Source organism: Aptenodytes patagonicus, chromosome 2 (genome assembly GCF_965638725.1).
Source record: "Aptenodytes patagonicus chromosome 2, bAptPat1.pri.cur, whole genome shotgun sequence".
Lineage (NCBI taxonomy): Eukaryota > Metazoa > Chordata > Aves > Sphenisciformes > Spheniscidae > Aptenodytes > Aptenodytes patagonicus.
In genome coordinates, this window is record NC_134950.1 from 59278461 (window position 1) to 59300332 (window position 21872).

General features: G+C 41.8%; 1 protein-coding gene across 5 annotated transcripts in view; it reads right to left on the reverse strand.

Moving 5' to 3' along the window:
- Positions 1 to 3471: 3471 nt before the first annotated feature.
- Positions 3472 to 21872, reverse strand: part of SPIRE1 (spire type actin nucleation factor 1) — a 134992-nt gene continuing 116591 nt past the window's right edge. For 2 of the 5 annotated variants that reach the window (XM_076330012.1, XM_076330011.1), the window contains 8 exons: positions 19060 to 19150; positions 18038 to 18180; positions 15232 to 15405; positions 11737 to 11874; positions 10136 to 10206; positions 9375 to 9402; positions 9148 to 9284; positions 3472 to 8276 (listed from right to left, as the gene is read on the reverse strand). In XM_076330012.1, the coding sequence (XP_076186127.1) occupies positions 8024 to 8276; positions 9148 to 9284; positions 9375 to 9402; positions 10136 to 10206; positions 11737 to 11874; positions 15232 to 15405; positions 18038 to 18180; positions 19060 to 19150 (1035 nt within the window). In that variant the 3' untranslated portion in view covers positions 3472 to 8023. The remainder of the gene's footprint in view (positions 8277 to 9147; positions 9285 to 9374; positions 9403 to 10135; positions 10207 to 11736; positions 11875 to 15231; positions 15406 to 18037; positions 18181 to 19059; positions 19151 to 21872) is intronic. The other 3 variants (XM_076330014.1, XM_076330013.1, XM_076330016.1) reach the window with 2 other exon arrangements.

Below are 21872 nucleotides of genomic sequence, written 5' to 3' on the forward strand. Positions count from 1 at the left end.
GGGGGGTAGTTTGGTTTTAAGAATTTAGTGCCAGTGTATCAAGTCTCCAGACTGGTTAGAAGTGTGGCTGCTCACCCTGCCCAGTAACTACAGCTCCGTCGCACACGCCTGCTGTGGAAGGATGGAGCTGGGGATAGCTGGTTCCTGACCACGGGGAAACAGTGAGGGAAGATGGCAGCAGTGGTTCCCAGAGCTTGCCAAACTGGGCATGTTAGCTCTTGGCCCTAAAGGATTTTAAGATGTTGAAGATACCAAACTTGAGGTAAACTGGTTTCTGGTTGATGCCTGGTTTTTGTGCTAGTGCGGACAGGCTCATGTTAGCAACAAAAGGCGTTAACTTAAAACAGTGTAATCAAATGGTTGTGTGTGTAATCGGTTTTGTGTAGACAATCCTTTTTTTTTTTTCCTTTCCTTTTTTTTTTCTGACTTGCCCTTGCGCCAGTGTGAGTCCTCCATGCTCCCCCACACTTCTCACTTCTTTTCCCCCATCAGGTCAGCAGGCACGATGGGGGAAGGGTCATATTTGTTGGGAAGCGGGCAACCCTCGTGTAAGTTGCAGTATTCTTGAAAGACTTGCTTAACGCAGGTAAAGGCACTGAACTGCAGCATTTAGCATGTATCAGGAATTGATGTATAGCACATATCAGGCATTGATGTATGTGATGATGTAATAAAGTAGCACCGAGTAAGATGACCAGTGACATTCCTTGATGTGCCACTTTTCATTTTAAACCTTCAGGTGGAGCAGTGCGTAACAGCTTTCCTATTCTTGCATCTTCCTAGATTGTAAGCTGTGAAGGGCAGGACTCTGTAAAGTGTCTATGTACACTATGGTGCTATCTTAAATAAATGACATCCTCAGTTTAAAAAAAAAACACTTCTGGGTGTAACTGCTGTCCGTTTTCAGAGAAGGCTGCAGAAAAATTATTCGCGTTAGTCTGTGCTGGGTAAGCAGCAGGACCCAGTACCAGGCTCCCTGGAGCTCACTGTAAGCCACACATCCTACTGGTCAAAAGCTCTGCGGGGGTCCTCTGTGCCTGAACTGGTAACTCCACTTGGGTCTGGCAGCTGCTTCATTTTGTAGTAAAACAGGAGAGGGCCCTCTGAAAAGATTAGCCTTCACTTGTAAATAAGACCTTATTTATCTAATAAACTATCTTCTTGGCCCGCTAACACTACTTGCCACCGGTCAGAATCATGCAGGTTATGGGCTAGCCTTTTAATCGCAGCTCCAGGAAGCAGGTCATGCTTTCGCTACAAATTTGTTCAATGAAAAGGCATTTTTGTGAAGCACAAGCCCTGTCCTCTTAATTTTTCCACAGCTGAGGTGATTGAGGTATGACTCATTTTATTGGAAGGCACCTGCAAGTCAAATCATCCATAAGGGCTCCTAATTTGGGGCCCTGCTGGTACAATACTTCCCCTTCTTACTCTTCCGTAATTTTGTTTCTAACCTAGTTAAAGTCTGCAGCAGCTAAGGTTCAGGGCTCTACCTGACCAAACAAATGTGGAACATGCCCTTACTAGCTGCGTTGTGTAAGAAATGACACTCACCGTCTTTACAGTTAGCTCAAGAAAGCGAGCGCAATGCAGTGTCATTTTAAAGAACTTTTTATTAGTAATGCATAAACAAGGACTTGCATTTCAGTACCACATAACATGAAAACAAGCAGAAGACAATTCTATTGCCTTTCTCTGTTAGAGCTAATGCCCCGGGTGTACCTGCAGCCGCACAGGCGGTACATGTGCAGTGACAGCACAGAAGCAGAAGTTCAAAGGGGAAGGGTTTGTGCTTTGGGCCTGTTACTCTCCAAAAAGTGCATCCCCTGTTTGGGATTTTCTTTTTTTCCTTTATTAAAGGAGGGGGTTGGGGAGGGGGAACCAGCTTTAACAGAAATACAGCTCAAATACACTCCTCATCATATCTTCGTTTTGCTTTCTAATTCACAGGTAATGTAACCACCAGCCCCTTCAGTAGAAACATGCCCATCCTAAATGTCTAAGCCAAAGTTGGGCCTTGGCCTCTACCTGTCCTGTAAGCTGGGCCATGAGAATGCAGCCTCTCTGTATATATACACACAGTCAACTTAACCGGTGCTTATTTCCACCAAACTTTGGAAGCCAACCTCCCGCAGAAGTTGCATCAACTCATGCCCGCATCCTTTAATTCTAGATTTAGCAGCCCCTGAAATCCAATTTAACAATCCCACACCGCAATGTTTGGCCTACAGCCTACCCTGCAAAAGCCGAAGCGTTGCTGGCTCCCGCTGTTAAGCACTGACGTGACTCTGGTGACAGAAACGCAGGGAGGACCCGTAGCTTAATGTAAACGCTACAACTGCGTGGGAGGCACTAAGAATGTATTTTTTCATACTGGATGCTCACGTTATTGCACTTGCAGGGTTTTTGTAATTAAATGGGTCAATAATCAAACAGATCTTTTCCAGCTGTGACTGTACATGAAGTAGCTTGGCACCTCGAAAGACTATCTGCTTGAAAATGTAGTTTTTTATTAGCTATAGAAAGGACTATTCCAAATGGCTTCCTCTGGAACTGTTCCACAAAAACCGTCTCGACGACCTTTGCAGACTGCAGCGGCTTCTGTCGCTATTTCGGGACACAGAGCCCGCCTGGGTACGCTACCTGCGTACCTGACACTCGGTTCAGCCAGGCCCTGCCACTGCAAAACAGCCCGACCAGAGAAGAAACTGAAAAGCTACTGAGCTGCAGTTTAGTGCAAAGAGACAAGCAAAGCTACCGCCACATAAAACTTGCTGTGTCTGTTTGACAACTGTTTAGCTCCATCTCCTGATTCTGCCCTATGACATTCATTGAGTGCAGACCACCATGGTAAAATTCATTCACAAATCTTTGCTTGTCAAGGTGGTGTAAAGTTTCAACTCTCTGGAATTCAGTGCTAATTGCTTTCAAGTACCGAAAGCTGATGGAAGCTTGCAGTGCAGGATCCTATTGGCTCTGACACTGAGCCCTCACCTCTTTACCAGCACCACGCAAAATTCTTTAAACAGTTGTAACCACTTTGTAGTCCCTGTTTTTGCAGATGAGGACCTGGGGCACAGACAGGCTCACAGCTTGTGCCAGGTAAACTGAGCAACGGGACCAGCTCTGGGATTTTTCAGCATCAAGCCGAGAACGCGGGGAGGGCTACGGGCTCCCTCTGCTCTGGGCTGCCGGAGCTTGTGGGTGCCACTCAGTGCCCACCCCTCGTACACGGCAGCTGGCAGCGGCTCTCCCAGCGGGAGGGGGCTGCGGCACTGGACTCGATCGAGCTGCCATGAGGACAACGCTCATGAACTTACACTTACATGTCAGCGAACGGGTTCTGTGTCTTTGTGTATCACGTCAGACTGAGCTAATGCCCCTCGCCGGCTGTTTTCCTACCAGGAAATTTTGGTGAACAGTAATTTCAGGTACCCAAAAAATCTGAAACACAGTAGTAAAAACCAGACAGAAACAACAAAACAGATCTTTATAGCTGGAATCAATATTCATAAACATTCTCAGATTGGCCTTAAGATACATACATACAAAAGAAGAAGAAATAAACCAGAGCAGCTCCAAGTTATCAACATGGAAATACTATAAAATTTTATGGTAACATTAACAAAATCCATACGCTGTAGCACCAGAGCGTACAGTCGCAGCACCTTTCCCTCACGCCTGTGTGCTGTCACTGTTTCACAGATGAGACTAAGCTTGTAAGAAAGACGTTCCTAAAAGGTGTACAGAGCTGCCGGGTGAGGTAAAGCATGAAGGTAGCAGTCAGGAGTCTGAAGTTGGAGCTTCTAAATTAGTTTTAACCTATAGAGCATGCAGCCAGTAACTAACCATGGAAGCTGATGCTGAACTCACCTGGGGAAAAAGGGGAGCTTGAAAGAGAAGAGAGCCCAACATAATAGTTGTGATAAAAATGTTCTCTCCACTTCTGGTTTAAAAACTAAATCACAAAAACCTCTCCGAAAGACTCCCAGAATTTCCCTCCCAAAGATGAGGGATGGAGATTTGCCAAAGCCTGTACCACATGCAGGACAAGCGCGCCTCAGCTACAGACCGTCGGTGTTGGAAGTAGCGACACGCTGGTAACAGAGGGAGTTGGCTGGAAACGATGACGAGGTGCTCCTCACATCACTGGGGTTACACAAGCAGCTTTATTGCTATTCTAAGAGTACTTTGACATGTTTCCGTCCCTTCATGCGGCCCAGCCAGCGTTCAGCTGTTATTCAATCATTTTCATTAACAATTCTTTGCCAAAAGAAACGTCTGACTGATCTTACAAAACTATAAAAGCATGAAAAAGAAAAGGAGAGAGACAGAACCTTTAAATCCGCTTCCACATGAATAATTAACACAGACAAGGGCTATAACGGAAAGGCATTTTATTTTCGCCAGGTAACACCCCTCCCTGTATAAAGAAAGTAAGGGGGAAAGGGGAAAAAACAACAAACCCCCAAAGCACTATTGTCACCATGAACGTTTGAAACTTCGGCTTTTAGACAAGTGAGAGCTGCAGCAAAGGCCTGCTCGCTTCCTCCATCGCCGCCGCGAGGCAGAGCTGGTTTTTAATTCTCCACAACCAGGTTCACATACAAAACAGTAAGACCGATGCTGCCAGTGGCATTTTTAACTCCTTTGGTCTCCTGTGATACATTTAAACAGACCTTGGGCATATTAATAAAGCTAAAAAAAAAAAAATCAAAAGATTTTAAAAATTCATGGAAGGGAGCTCACTGTGCTAGTCCCACATTCTTGTCAGCAGTAATTCACTCTAAAATGCCTACGGAGTGCAAACTGTATTAGGGGGCTGAAAGCGTTAACTCTAATAAAGATAATAGCCAACACACATATAAATAAGACTCATTTCCTTTTTAAAACATCATGGGAAAGTCAATTCCCATTGCATGATTGATGGAGACTTCCTAAATATTAATAAATATATTACACATACTTACAAGCTTCTGATTTCATCCTCTGACGCTAATGTGAAGTTCAGACCGTAAATAGGACATGCTGGGCAGCACCGCAGGGTACGCAGGCAAATGGCTGCAGTGGATTTGGGATGCTAGCGCAAGCAGCGAGATGGAAAGCTAAAAATAGCCCACTCCGCAGAGAGCCAGGCAACCAGCGAGCTGAGCTCCTTCAGGCTTTGCGTGACAAACCAACCCGCTGCTTTTTCTTTTGTGGAATGAAATGCCAGAGTAATGCGGAGCAACTGTGGCAGAGAGGAAGGGATGGGAGGGAAGGGGAGAGGCAGCCCTCCGCACCACGTTTTCTGGAGCCTGCCACAGTGTGTGTCAGCAGCCCGGAGGGTTTTTTCCAGGGAAACAGGGAGGTTATCCAGGCCCTGCCCCATGGCAGCTCTGCGTGAGCAACATGGAGCAATTTGTACAACCACCGTGGTGGTGTTCGGTGTTTGCGCCCTGCCCGGCGCAACAGGGCCCGGCCCAAGCCAAGGGCTGCTGGGCAACCCGGGAAGGCAAAGGCTGGATCTCAAGGCTCCACCGCCTCCCCAGAGCCGCCCCAGACACTGCCAAGGTGGAGGGGGGCACAGGCGTGCCATGAGGGACTCACTTGCCTTCACACACTCAGGATTTACTTAGTCCTTGATCCTGCCTGCTCTGCAACATCCTAAATCCCTCTCAAAGGGGAAAAGAAACATGCGGGATACCCTGCACCTCAGTGGCTTGAGGATGCCGGGGAAGAGGACTGCGAGCAGAGGACTGAGCGATTGTAACATGTGGCTGGGGCACTGCCAGGAGCAAATGATAAGAACAACAACAGGGGAGATGCAAAGTGAGATTTCATGCATTTCTTTCAGTCTAGTTTTCCTGATGCACTGTGCAGCAAACACACGGCCTGGTTTTGGCACAGGAACAAGGAAAAGTGCTGATGTGACTGAGATCAGGCGACTCTTCCAGCAACAGCAGACCTTTCCAATCAGCCTGCCTGTGCTGCTCGCCTCCTGCGATCCTACATCCTTATCTCACGCCAGTATTCCAGGTGCTTTAACGTGCAAGATGCTTTTCCAGAGGTACCCCGAGGAGAGGGCCATGACACCTGACCTTACACGGGACAGCTATGAGGGAGAGTTAGATTTGAGCCCAGCTTTTCCTGTTCGCATTGGTTCAGAAAAAATTAAAAACGTTATTTCAGTAAGCCCTGCATATGCAAAAATTCTCATTTTCCAAGGGGGCGTTTAAAGAAAAATAAGGATGGATGAGTCCCTGGGAAGGTTTAAGGAGACTTTTGCATGTGCTTTTCAAATCAACTTAAAAGATATGATATGAGTGGCTGCTCCGAAGGCTGCAACGTAACATGCAAATACACTTTGAAGGGGAAGCCTTGTTCCCCTGGGCAGCGGGAGGCAGCCCGCAGTGGGACTGGAGCCCAGCTACCGCATGGGAGCCAACCACCCCTGGTGCCCCACGGCCCCCGCACCGTGCCGTACCAGGGCTGGCGGGGCAGTCTGCCTTCTCTTGGGCTTTTCAATGCACAAGATTTGGACAGGAGAATCTGTTTTGATTAATACATCTTCAAAGTCATGTTACAGAAATCCAGTCCCAGCTACTTTGGAGCAGTTCTGAGGTATCTCTCATTAATCCGAAGTATAGAAATGTTAATAAATAGATCTGAAACTTTTCCGCTATGTCATTCTATAATACACTGCTATATAGATATTAAATATGCCTCAGGGTATTAAAAAATTTATGAAAAAGTTACAGTAGTTGATTTTCAAGTATTAATAACTTGGCTATGTTAGCTTGTTTTTAAATACCAAAATGATCTGGCCCCGAATTATTGACTAAACTCTGGCTATGCTTGAATTTTTAAAAAGTATTTTGAATATAAAAAAAAGTGCAAAAAAGCATGAGATGTCAGTTAATGTAACATTGTTGGAACTTCTAAACAACTAGTCTAGCACTCTTCTGTGAGCGAATTAAAAAGAGAAAAAGAATGAAAAAAGGTAAAAAAAAAAAAAAGAGATTGCTCCCAATCTGAGACAGCACCGTCCCAAATTTCAGCAGAACATGAACTTTTACAGCCAAGTTCTAAACCCCAGAAAAAATGGGGTTATCAGTGGATATGCTGTCAGACGTAACTATAGCAGTATTTGTGTGCCCCGTTATAATACAAATGTACACCTTACCCACCGTTTTCTCTGAGTAACCATGAGAACAACTTTACAGCTATTCAGTTAAAATTAGCAGCCTCCCTTATTTCCCATCCTCCCCATAAACTGTACAACTCTGTCTACTACTAAAATTCACTGCTACTAGTAGTCATCATCATACATTCAAGACAGAAGGTAAACTACTAAAACCTGCTGAGGAGACGCTCAGAAGTACACTAAGGCTTAAAAAGTACAGCAGCTCAGGGGAATGGCCAACCACACGGGCGAACAGCTTCGTCGCGTATTTTGCCCTAGGATACAGGCATTGTCAAGTCCCGTGCTGAACCCTGATCTCAGAGCAACTGAAACAGTTCAAAGAAAGATGGTTTTGACCACAGTCGCTCACACTCGGTGTCTGGTGCGCGATACGACCCTTTGCTGTTTCGACTAGGACGTGAGCATTACTAGGGTGGTAATGCCAATATGACTGACTGTTTGCTACCGTGCTAACACTGACACTTTGTTAGATTTGGTTCTCCATTAAACGTATGTTTTCAGCTCACCTCCTGAAAAATGATACAAAGCATGGTTAAAAAAAAGATTGAAAGCAAGAAAAGGCTTTCTAGTTTCAACGCACACATACAAAAGAGGCAACAATTTCAAACTATTGATACTCTTCCAGTGCGAGCAGCTGACCCGTTGCGTATCATTCTGCACAGATCTAAACATAGTGTTCTGCGTCTCTGGGAACCGCTGGAGTAGGAAATCCTGTGATCTAATGCAAATTCAAACCAGTCAAGTGAAACGAAGCAACAGAATGATAGTCCAGTTTCAGTGACCTTGCTCATGGATGATGACCTCATGAAGACAAAAGCAAAGAAAAAGGCACAAGGCTCAGATCTCATTGATAGTCCTTTCAGAGGGGCAGTATTCAGAGGTTCCCGGCGACGACATGTAGAAGGACTGAGTCTTCCTTTTTAACCTGGCTCGCTTGTTGGCCAGAGATAGGCTGCGCCGGCTTGAATTGATGATTTCTGAAATAAACTTCTTGCAGTCCACGCACACCTCCATCATGCTCCAGTCCTCCATTAATTCTTTGGGAAACTCCTCATGTGACTTATCCACAGATTTGGACCTTGAGGTCAACCTGAAAGGCAGAAGAGCGGGACCTGTCACATTATTTAGCAGCATGGCAGCGGGCCCCAAGGGACGCCTTCAGGAAACAGCACATCAGAAGGGTCTTGATGCAAATCTTCCTTTCTCCTGTCCCCAAAATGACACCAGGAGACCAAACACTGGAGAGGACAGCTTCTGCCTAGTTTGGCAAGATTGCAGGGGCACTAACTGAGGGCACGTGTAACATTTACCTTGACAAAAACAACCTTACTAATAACTGTAAATAGATGAGGTGTTTGGCTAATTTGACACAGCATCATAGCACTAGTGATTTATGCAGAGGGTTTATACTGTAGATCCCCTCAAAAAGGAGCATTTCTTTTATATTTAATTTCTGGGATTAGCTTTGACAACCATCTGTGTATAAGATATAAAACCAGTAGATAACTTCATAATGTCAAAGTGGAAAAAAAAATGTTGAAAATTAAAATTAGAAAAATTAGGGGGAAAAAAGATAAATCCGCGCAAGACATCATTGAATTCCCATTCAGTGAGTGATTCTAGCTTGCAAGATTTATCTCTGGAGAGTCTATTCACACCAGAAAAAGACATGCTCAGGGTATTTTTGTAGAGGTGCTACAGAAATACAGTTGTCCCAGACTCATATTATTTTTCATCTGTAATGTGAAAAAGGTTTAAGACACACTGTTAGTATTGCTATTTCTCTAAATCAAAGCAATGAGTGGAAGAGACATGGATTTTCAGGCTTCAGAAAAGTTACTACAAGCGTCAGAAACAGACAACTACAAAACAGGTAGACGGTAATTAACGACTGATAACTCAAGAGGAAACATTTAGGAAGCATTTCCAACAGCCACACGTGAGCTAGGGTTGTTTCTCACCTGGACATGCTCCGCAGCGATCGGTGGTGACTGGTAGAGGGTTTCTCTGGCCTCATAAAACTTTCTCCTCTTTGCAAGGTTGAAGGTCCCAGTGAGAAGATGGGGAGAGTAGAATATGGCTTTGATGGCAACCGCATCTGTTGTGAGAATAGCAGAAGGAACATGCAGTATCATTACAAAGATTATAGCTTTTCAGAAAGGGTCTAACCATAAGATTATTTACTTACTTTTTTGCAACACTGTGAGCATACAGGCCTGTGTAAGAAAGCAAGAGCATGAATCATTTCATTGGGCAAAATTCCACTTAGATCAAGAATAAGGGATAAATGTTTTCAGGAGTTAGAATCCTCCCCCATCCTTCCCTTAAACAAACATTTTTATTTTTAAAGCTTCTTCAATGTAACAACTTCAATCAGAACATGAAGCCAAAAGCAAGGAGAAATGCTAAACAACAACTACAGCTAAATTAAAAAATAGAAGAAAAAAAAAAAAGTAGCTGTTTTTCCTCTAAAGAAACCTCCTTTACTAAGTGACACAATAAATTAGTGATCCCATCCACCTCCAGCCTCATTGTCTCACTCTTCAACTTAAAATTTTTCATTCTGCCTGCAAATTATTCCTTTTCCCTTCTCCACCCACCAATACTCCAAAAATAATCCAAAAGGTAAATTGCCTTGAAATGGTTTCCGCAACAATAGAGATTATGGAAGTGTTGACTGGGGAGTCTGAATAAATTCCATCTCACTCTCCCATGAGCATAAAAGAACAAATGGGTGTTTCTCTCACTTTTAGCCTAGAGTTTCAGTCCAAGGAAACAATTCTGTCACTTAGGAAGGATCTGGTTTTGCATAATTTTTTTTTAACCTCGACTGTTACAGAAACAAAAATCAACAGTATGCAGCGGAAACATTTGGGGGTTTCTAACACATAAGTCAGTATTTTTCCCTCTGAAACGGTACTCATTTATTAACAGATATTAAATATTTACCTCTTACAGAACTGACAAGTGTAAGACCAGGTAAAGAAAGAAAACCTTCTTGTTCGACAGCAAAAGCAAAGCTAAAAGAAGAACAGAAGAGTCCACAATGTTAGGCAAAGTCCCGCACAATAATGACTTCATCTATCAGTTGCCATCAGTGAGACCACAGTTGCAGTACTACATCCAGCTCTGGGGTCCCTACTTCTAAGATGATATTGAAAAGAATGATCCAGAATTGTATCTTCATATATTTAGAAATACTCCTTAAATTTTTTACCTAAATTAAATACTTGCCGGTTAATTATTAACTTATTTTTACTCCTCCCTCCCTGACGTTTATATCATCACTACACAAAAAAGCAATGGGAAAGTAAGAGTAATAGCCGTAAGGAAGGGTAACTGTTACAACTGAAAAACACAAGAACAAATGGGCATAAATTCAGCCATGAATACATTTAGGCTGGAAATCGTTCCTAACCATCTGGGTCAAGGTCTGGGACACAAAGTTTTTGCCTGTGATGATTTTCTTCCAGTCCTACGTTCTTGAAAATTAGAGGAGGTGCAGGAAAGAGCTATTATAACAATCTTACTTGAGGAAAACCTGCTTTATGGTGGGATAACAAATCCCATCTATTCAGTTTATTCAAAGGAGGTAGGGATCACAGCTTAAGAACATTTCCAGGAATGAAAGGCATTGAACAATGAAAAGTTTTGCAGTCAAACAAAAGATGACATACTGAGATCCAAAGACTCGGGTGACGTTAGATAAATTTGGTTAGAAATAAAAGTGAACAATTTTAATAGTGGGGTAAATTAATTAAAGCATCAACTTACTTTGCGATTTGATAAAAGCTCATTACTAAGCTTTGTATATCATGACAATATGCAGCAGCTGACTCTAATGAATGACATTTTAAGATTCTTGTCCCTCTGCCTTAAATGTATTAAATCTTTACATTAAATCTGCATACTAGACACAGGTAGGCCTGTAGGTAAAATACACTGTGAAGTCAAAATACACTTGCTGGAGGTGTCCAAGAAGCACAAGTCGAAAGTGGGAGGAAAGGACACTCTTTCTACTGGTAAAAACCAATTCCCAATCTGCAGTTTACAGAAAAAAATGCATTAGTTAATGGGTTCTCTAATATTAAACCTCCTTCTGGGGTCACGTGTTGTCTGACTTCTCTGAAGGCTTTCCCTCTCTGCTTGATAGTGAGGATTCATATGAAAAACCTGTTGTAATTTCCTACTGCTAGCTGTAATTCTATTTTCTGGAATAGAAATGCTAAGCAATACTGCAGAAGGCATGGGGACAGAAATCACTTTAGTCAATGATGTTTAAAACATACACATACAGATACGCTCTGATAGTTGCAAATGCTACTGCATTTTTATAGACAATCTAAACAAATAAGGTATGGCCATGAAAAGTTTTGATGTTTCTGCACATCATTCAAGGAAGCTGACCCATGTGTTATACATTTAGGGGGAGTTTGGTGGATATTCCTTCTTTTTCTCCCATGCAGGGTAAGAAACAGATGTGTAAATGGGAGGCTTGCGCGACCGGCCTCCCTCAATAAGCTTCGGAGCCTCCACAGACCCAGCCCTACCTTTCCTTTCTTGAGAGCAGTGTAGACATCTTTATATTGCTGGTACTTTTCCAGCTCTGCCTTCACCAGCACCTGACGGATGTGCATGACTTCCTCCACTGTCAGAGCCAGACATTCCACTGGGTAACAGAACTCCTCCTGGAAGCCAAAAAACCCATATTATTTCAACGCCAAATAGCTTCTTCCAGGCTTCAACCTAGACAACCAGCCACCTGGTTAGTAACTCCAGAAATAGAGGGTTTCTCCCTTCAAACTGGAATAGCACTGGCTCGTTCATGGGCATCACATAAGTTTCAAACCGTCGGAGACTGTGTAAGCGTGATCTAAATGCTCTGATGTTCAGCCTTCACAACAATGACAGTTTTCTTCATCTTTCCTCCTCAAACCACTTGACCTTTCTCTCCGTTTGTCTTTTATTACAAAGATCTGTTTCAAACCAATCAACGTTCAGGTTTATAATTTGAAAGGGAAAAGGTAATAGTAATACCATCTGCCAAATTAAGTATATTGTTTGAAGATATGCAATTTCTCTCAGACTTTGTGGTGCCCCGAGTGGCCAAGGAAAGTTGTTAGTAGCCCATTCTAGCAGAAATTTTTATTCAGTGGTACCACACCCTGGTGCTCACATGATCAGAATCCCACCAAGACTACAAAAAGTTACAGCAGTTCAGGCAGAAAAGTTTTCCTTTCTGCCCCAGGAAAGTGACAGCAGCAATTTAAGCTTTATAGAATAATCTTCAAATATAAAGCAGGAGAACTGCTTACCCAGTGTTGCATTATTAATGGCAGCGACTCAAATAGAGACTAACAACACAACTTCCCACATAAAATTTTGCGTCTGTTCTGGATTACAGCATTCAGGAGAATACTGAGTAGAGGATTCCTGAATTTGGTACCAGAGAATAAAAAGCACCAACCCAATTTGTACTCCAGCCCTGTAGTTGATTATACATTTCCAACAGAAAGACAGAAACCTCTGTGGGAACTCCCATCGCTTTATGCTTAGTGAACCTTTTCAGTCAGCCCAGAGGGGCTACTGTGCGGTAATGACAATGACGTGTAATGCTCTCTGAATAAATGAAGGAAATTTCTCCTGCAAATACAAAGACGTGGCTGACAGTTTGGAGATCTCGTTTACAAATTGAAGTGATGAATCGGATTAGTAGGGAAATGCTCCATTTCCATGTACTCAGAGGTCCGTTCTGTCTTTCCATTAGATTAAAAAGAAAATCTTTCTACGTTGCAGACCTGGCAAACATTAGCATTTAGGAACCACCACATTTTTAAAAACTGTTGTCTTACCTATCTAGAAAGGGAACACAAAGAAACTTCACTCTGTTTAAGGTACCCCACAAAAGACTAGAATTGAGTTAACTTTGTTAGATTTGCCAGCTAAACCTTTGGGGTATAGAATCACTAGTTTTCTGGAAAGAACAAGCTACATCAAAAGCAACTGCGAGTTGCTCTGAGGTGTAAAACTGCACAGCCAAAACAAAGTAACCTCTGTTCCTTATGAGCAACTTTACAGCTAACCAGCAGCTCTCAGCGTTTCATTCTGGGTTCTTCCCATAGCAACTGCCTCGCTACGGAGAAGGCACGGCTGAAGGCCGGGGCGAGACGGGAGAGGAAGTGGGTGGGAAAGCGTGATGCACACAATGCCAGCAAACAACCTCGATTCTGCATCGTGGGAGACTGAGAGAAACTGTCCAAGGTGAATGAGGCTGGCTGAATGCTTGTAATCAATCAGAGCTTTAAGTCCTTTAGAAATACAGTTCTTACTTGAAGCTCTTCCTTCTCCCTCATGAACGCCCATTCCTTTAATTTACAGAACGATGACGTCAGGGAATATTGCTCCTTTGAAGAAAGTCTGCGGATCTGCTATAGGTGTAGAGCAGGTACTAGAGGAATAGTGTGGGCCTGTTGCTGTACCAATCGAAAATGATTATCACTAAAGCAAATAGAAATAGCTAGCAGGCAACAGGGGAAACATAGAAAATGCTCACATGTTTAAATGCTAATGTTTTAATTCCAGAGGTTACACAAGGACAACAAAATGTTAATGCAACATTAAATGAAAGATAAATATTATACTGATTTCAGAAAACGGCTTCTTTTTTTTTTTCCTTTTTGGAATAGAAATAAGTACACGAGAAAATCTTTTGTTTCAACACTAGCTCTAAGGCATTGAAATTAATTAAAATTACGCTAAGCTCTGACTAAACTTCATTAAACAATGATGCTTTGGAGTTATTGCTCAAACTCCCAACAATAATCTGCACACAAGTTAGGCAGCTCCAAGTGAGAGAACTTCAGCTCTCTGCAACACTTGCATACAACAGAACATACTAAAGACAAAGCGTGGTTTGAATGGTTTTGATTTTCTGGAATTGTACTCAATACTCATTTTATTACTGAAGACAAGTCAGTAGTCTTATTTTTAAAGGGAAAAAAAAAAATCTTACTTAAAAATACTATTTTGAACTTGAAGTTTCCGTGATCCTCATGAGAATTGGCTTAACACTTTGACTGTGCAATCTTATTATATATACCGTAATAGCTTAAGGTGTATATGTGTAATTTTTTTTCACTCAGGAAAAGCAGGTAGTAAGAATTTCATATCCATAATGTGAATTAAAGTGCTTTGTAGGTCATTCTCAGCATACACACACCTAATAGGTCCTTATGACTAACACATTTTTACACTAATATATTCCTTGTAAAAATTCTCATTAAAGGATGTCACTAGGCATTCAAATGAGCTGCCCTAGTAGTTCGCAATACAAACAAGTGCCGGATTGGTCTCTAAGTTCTGCAATTCACAATTAGTCAAGCACTCTAAACTCTCGTTGCTTTTGCAGACTAAAAGTTTCTAAGAAGTCAGCTGGATATCTCAGCTATAAACTCTCCTGCACAGGTTTCACACTGTCACTTATTGGTTGGGACAAGAAAAAGAAGGAAAAAATTAAATTATTAATGTTAAATTCTACATAGGGGTAAGTGACTCAGTTTTTCTTTTCAGTGGATTTGCCTTCCCTGGTTATTAGTTATTCTGCAAGTTCTGATATGTAAGTGTGCTGAGGACCAACCATACAGTTGTACGTAGGTTTTCAACTAAAACAGACTGCAAATGCCCTTCCATTCTACATAGTGTATCTTGTTAGAAACACAAAACCTTATTCCTTTCAACATAGTCCAAGAATTACAATAGTTTTGCTGGATTTTTGCTGTGGGATCTTCATGTGCTGTAACATTTAAGGTCTGTCCCATTGATAATCTTGTGATGTTGCATTTTTAGTTTGCTGTCCTTTCAGAACTGATTTCTTTTCCCCGTGAGGTGATTGAAGACACACAAATATCCTACACACATTGAAATCAATGTCAATCAGGTGCAATGTCCCAGCCTAAGCTTCATTCTTGCCACAGCTTAGGAAGTGCTCCCCTAGGAGGGAACATGCTGGTGAAGGTGATTTCCAAAGCCAGCAAAAAGAGGCAAACCTTTGCGGGTTTCCACCTGCTGGCAAAAGCTCTCTCACAGAGATAGTACATAGCCCCTGCCACCCCACACATGGCTGCTTCAACGGGATGAGAGCTGAGCAGAGAAGCTGTTTGCATAGTTGAAAAAAGTGGTCTGAAAGTCATCCTTGGAAATAAACTGGTTATCCTAGGAACCTGAACGATAGATAGGAAGCAGAGAAGCGAATGCTGTGTATAAATGAAACCATTAGCTTTGGTCCTCCGGGTCATGAAAAAAAAGAATGATGATGATGATGATAATAATAATAATAATAGCAAACAGACTACAAAGGCATCCACATGTACATCTCAGGACATTGGCTTCATCTCACTGATTAAGCACCAAGTCAGCTCACTACAGCAAGCACACCACCAGGGCTGACCCCCCCAAAATCACTGAGCTGCCCTGCCTGTCCATGTAGCACTGGTAGGGTGACATATCAGAAGGACTATGTTTGGCATTTTTCCAAGTTTGTTTCCCCTCCCCACCTACTTAGGTCTAACTCTGATGAGATGCCAGTTCACAAAACCGTTGTTAGTATGCAAGACAGATCAGTTTCTTGCTAATCCTGCTAAGAGACTGTAGCAAACCCCTGCCTGTTTTCACTGGTATTGAGGGCTATTTATTGACGAGGTCTCTTTCACCTTGAAGAGAAACTGCAGTCACAGGAGCAGGTGATAAGAAATGAAACTCCATCAATCCTGGAGGAAGGGATGAAGAAGTGTGAAGTCAAATAAAAAGTAAATAATATTCTACACTTATCGAGAAGCGTTCGCTGCAGGAACGGCAATGTTACATATGCAGCATCTGGCACAGCCACTGAAAGAAGCTGGCATCTCTCTGGGGAAGGAAAGACTTGCAGTAAGCCAAAGCGTGGAACTGGGCCAGTGCCAGCGTATCAGAAACCATCTACCAAAACTAAAAACAAAAGTCCTGTGGGAGTTGTCTGTCACACCCTAGAGGGCACTATTACCAAGTTAAAGAACTAGCTCTCTAGGCATCAAATAAAATAGGTTCTTATTAACAGAACGTCATTTCACTACTGATTTTCCTTCTTTCTCACTTCATAGCCAAAACCAAGCTAGGTGACAGTGCTCTGAAGATTAAAAAAAACCAACCCAAAAAAACCCCAAGCACAAAAGAAACTAGTAAAACCTTTCCCATGTGTTCCCACATTAGCCTGACTTATCTCTAATGTCTTTTTCTCCCTTTTCCTTTAGTATTTTTAAGGGGGAGTGGAATAATTGAATTAGTTTTTCTGCAATGGTTTTATTTTGTATATATCTTTTAGGCATATGTCAGCAAACAGACTGACAGAAGGAAAATACATATGTGGTCAAAAGGTCCTGTTAAGAACTTGGTTGACCTATTTAAAATAACAGCTTCATATATAAGATTTTAAGTCACATGATCCCCTCAAACACATGATATGAGATCAGTATTATGATGTAACATATTTAGATACACTAAAAGCGTGATGGAGCAAATGCCTCAGTATAACATACAATGCTTTCTCCCCTCCTCCCTTTAAACAATACGTCTGTGAATGACTCTGGGCCTATCAGAAAATAAAGCTTGTGCTTCCACGTATAGTGAGTGCAGCAGATGATGACAGGGCAGTCCATTTTATACGATAGTGTCTTCAAATGCATGCTGAAGGAACCCTCCAGCTTGGTTCTGGTGCAATATGTTCTGCTCCAGGTTCACTTTGGCAGAAGTAGTCTACTTGTGTTGTGCGTTTATCAACATGCTACTCCTGACCTTCACCTGGAATGAGAAACTACATTCTACTTGGAAGGATATAATAAACAAAATCCAGCAGACCCTCTGAGAAGAAGAGGAGGAAGCATGTGGGAATATTTGGAGATTATTTTCTTGTTACCATTCAACTTCATCATCTAATAGGTTTGGATCCTGGCCACCATCTCTTGGGCCAACAAAAACACTCTTCAAAGCCCATTAATACCACTGCACTACAAGACGGGGTGAGTGAATATTCCCTTCCTTTCAAAACTAGGATGTGTTTATCGATTTCCCTATTCACCAGCACCTCATGGGGCATACTTTGAAACCCTGCTGGTAGGAAAAGAGACGAGGAACATATCCTGCATGAAATTACAAAGCACTAATCAGTATGTCAGCATAAAAGAACCAAGATTTCATACCCTTTGCTGTTTATACTCTGTTGGAAAACAGCTCTCAATTAAAGCTAATTGATCAAATGTACTGTACTTTCTTTTCAAGCAGCAATACAGGTTTTTGCCTCAGTAACTTCAACAAAGCAACACAGACAAACCTTCATTTGGATTACTGAAAGAGCTTTCACATGTATAAACATTACCACACAAGTTCTTAAGGTGGGAAGAAAAGAAACGATTCCATTAATTCAGCCATTAACTAAAATACTTCCAACAACTAAAAAATTCCCCCAAATCCCAAAATAGATCCACTGCTTTGGAATTGTCTCTATTCAAATGGAAAATCAGTACGGTGAAGTTCGTCTGTTTTGGTAACACTCTGAAATAAAATCAAGGCACGTGGCTTTACTCAGAGTCCTAATCAAAGTGCAAATGTTTTCTGAGGCACCTGTACCTGGGATTTTGGATAAATATGCTAGAGAGACAAAATTCAAATCTTGCTTTCAAAATGTCTTTAGTAGCCAAGGGCTGTTTCTGAATTGAGGAGTTTTCTTTGAGTAAAGTTCTAATCACACTGAAGCCAAGTTTTAATTTTCATTATACTCTTAGCATGCCTCTTTTTCTCTCTCCTACCACCCACTCCACTTACAAGTGATCTGGAGCTCTGTTTTGAAGGTGGTAGGAACTGTCTCACATTGGTTGGTGTTTCCTTTTCAATGGAGTGTCGTCTCTGAGGTGGCTGCCGTCTCTCAGGTTGTGGTGTAGATGATATGGGCAAGAACTTTGGAGGCACTAAAGATTCAACCAGTATAAAAAAAATTAGTTCTTGTAAGACAGACTGTTGGATAACATTGCTCAGTACTTAAACCAGCCACTGATTTGCTAGAATTCCCACTACTGGTGGCTGAAGTTACACATCCATACTCAGAGCATCTTCAAGACAGGTATCATCACATTTTCGAGATTGAGAGAATAGGAATACTCATAAAACTAGCGAATATAGGCACGCTACTGTCCAGTTACCATTGTGTATAAATTCGGTGTTTCAGGGTATTGGCTTATTCTACTTATTTCACCATCGTGCACAGAAATACATGCACAGATGACAGGTTTCATTACAAAACCTTTCCAGTGAAACTGAAACACTTTGAAACAAAAGAAAAATATTGTTACACAGTAAAGCCTACAATAACTGTGCCTGAAATAAAGAACTGATCCTCCCCTCTTCCCAGTAAGTACTTATGAGAAATCCTGGTGATTACTATGTGTCTTTCAAACACGAACATTCACTGCCACGGTGACAGAGATGCAGGAAACATTTAAATTGGTCTTAGGTTAGAATATGTATCTGCAGCAACAAATCCTTTTATGAGATGAGCTAAACTAGCTAAACTAACCCCCGTTCACTTCTGACTTCCTCTACAGTTCCACATCAAATTGAAGTATGAAACCACCTTCTGTTTCACAAAGATATCCACATATAGTGTAGGCTAATGCCTTCCAATCGTTAATCACATTTGACCTATTCAGCAGGTTCTAGGGTTCAGCTTTAGAGATTTATTGCATTAACAACACTCGGCTTCAGCTTTCTATAAAAGTTTCAAAGTTCATAGAACAGAAGACAACAGAAGTGTGTAAAATCAGCCACTGGGCTCTCTCATCAAAACTCACTCTTTCTGCTGCTGGTGCCTTCTTGAGAGGGGTCTTCCACTTGTGAGGGGGAGATGCTGCTGCTACTTGCTGATTTGTGTACCGATTCCTCCTGTGTGGCAAGAGGAAAAGAAACAGAATTCCTCGGGGATTGTTTTTTCTTCTCTTACTGCTTCTTAGCGCACAGAAATCACAAGCTATCAAAGGTATTTTGCACTATTCAGTCACTCAAAGCCCTAGCTTTGTGTAAATGGAGTACTGAGTAAATGGAATTTTCAACACTCAATTTTTTTAAAAACTGGAATAACTGGTACGTGGTTGGAATTCACTGTATTTAACTATCGCATGAAAGAACAAGATCAGAAGAGAGGTTCGTGAATCCGTTGTAACCTGTTAATTTTCCACATTGTATTCAAGGACTTCTAAGGATTTGCAGCTACAGCAGATACGTTAACTCAACTTTATATCTCACACTAGCAAGGAATCAGCACTTGGATTTCTCTGGTCTCCAAAGGAATGAGAGCCACTCATACAAGTGACTCAGGTAAAGAGAAATTAATCTGATCTCCACTGCACTGTTCTCTAATCCCGGTGCATTTCTCCTTTCTTCTGTATTTAAAAGAAATCTCATTCATTATATAAGCATGTTTCATCACAACAGCCCAGAGCAACTCCTGCAAGATGAATGAAAGTGAAACAGGCTTTGACTAACACCTTACAGCTACCTAAAGCATTATGCCACCCAAATTATCAAATCCTTTGCTTTCACCTAAAACCTCTGTCTTCAGCCACCACATACCAGCAAGATACAGATCATCAGAGGAGCCTCCCAAAGGAACAGAGTTGAAGGACTGAGTGTGAAAGCTCTTTAGCTCTATTGTGAACGCTTTTAACCAAGGCGACTTACATCATTTAAGTTGTCAAGATTTACAGATCAAACACAAGTGACCTGCTCTAAAATCCAGCAAGTGGCTGAGCTTCTCTTCACAGATTTCCTTAGTTACGTGAACCGCAAGCAGGAAAACCTCCACTGGCTGAAAGATTGCCTTCTTTGGTAACAGCAAGTCAGAAAAGAAAAGCTGGCAGGATCACCTCAATGAGCACCATGCATCACAGGACAGAGGCCTCTGCAAACTCCATCAGGTGATCTGTACTTTATGCTTAGCCCAAGGGTATGCATTGTATGTGAGGACACTGTGATGTATACTGTTCCCACATACATGCCACAACACAGTATTCTGCAAAGGGACTCAAACCAGCTCAGATCCCAAAACAATATATTCACTTTAACATATCAAGTGTGACCCTGCAAAACAGTTATGATGGGAAAACATCATGATTCAAGAATCAAATGAACCAAATCATGAATCAAATCATGATTCAAGCAACAGTCTATGCTTGAGTTTATTTACATGCTTTTCTGGGTTTTTTTGTTCTCCTTTTCCTTCCATTTTTCCTGTGTCTGAAACACCGGCACAGAGAGAAGACAGACAAAACAAGGTGCACAACCAAAAATATCAAAAGCCTATATATATTGTAACGTAAATCTGTAAAATAGGGATTACAGAAATGTTTCACATGTCCATCTAATTTTGCTAATTGCCACCTTTCAATGGAAAGAAATAGCTATTGACCATTCTTCATTCCCACTTCTGAACTTGAGATGGACATGATGTCTCAGTCACATGTTGCAAAACTAGGTAGCACACAGATGTGTCCATCTTGCTCCCATTTTTGTGAAAGATTTCCAGTTACTTCATTAGTAATGGATGAACACTGGCTATTCCAGTGGCCTAGGAGCCTCAAAAAAGACAGAGTGAAAGAAATGGACAAAAATAGAGAGTAAGGGGCTTCTCTATGGTGAAGACCTACGAGAAAGATTCCAGGAGCCACACTTCTTATTCTAAAGAATGAGAGGGAATGAACTGTCAAAGCCAATGGGCTAAGTATAAAAAATAGTCAGTATAACAACCAACCCAGGGAGAATGGAAGCCAGGAGTATGTTATATTTGACATATCATCCAACTTAGACAACAGGTATTCCTGGTTTGTCATTTCAAATTACTTTTTCTGCGCACAAACACATGCACTGAAAATGCTATTACTGCCCTGCGATTTCTCAAATATGGAAGGCTTTTTTGAGAATGAAATCTTGTGTAGGAAGTACTGATGAACCATCATATGAATTTCTTCACATCAATACAGTAACTGTTGACTATTACAGTAGACTATCTAACATTTTACATTTGAGGTTGGATCAACCCAAAATCCGGGACTGCGCGCTTCTCCACAGAGCTCTAAACAATTAGAATTTTACATGTACTGAGAAAGCTGCAGCTTTAAAGGCATCACCTTAAAACATCTGAATATGTTACTGACATGATTTCTGTCTGGATAGCTGTAGCCTTATTAGGAAGATACCATTTTTATATCTGTATCAAAAATCACTGTTAGATTGCTACTTCTCTTAGCCATACAAAGCAAAATGGCACTTCCTGCTCTCCCTCTGAAACTGTGATTCTAGTGGTGATGCAGAAAAAAGCAAGGACAGAAAGTAGGAATGGTTTGTACAATATTAATCCTTGCCAGCAAATGGGCACAGGGCTGTATCAGACCTTCCCTTTCACCACTGGCTGGCAACACTGAGTGTTGGGGCGTAGTCTGCCTCACAACACAGCTGAGAGAAGAACAAAGGGGATGCAAGGGGAAGAAAATGCATCCGCATCACAGCTCATTTGGAGGTCCACAGCTCAGCAGTGCAGACATTTGCAGCCTGTAATTTAGGGCAGAACATAGTCATAATTTAACTCCCAGTGAGTAACTCTAAATAGGTT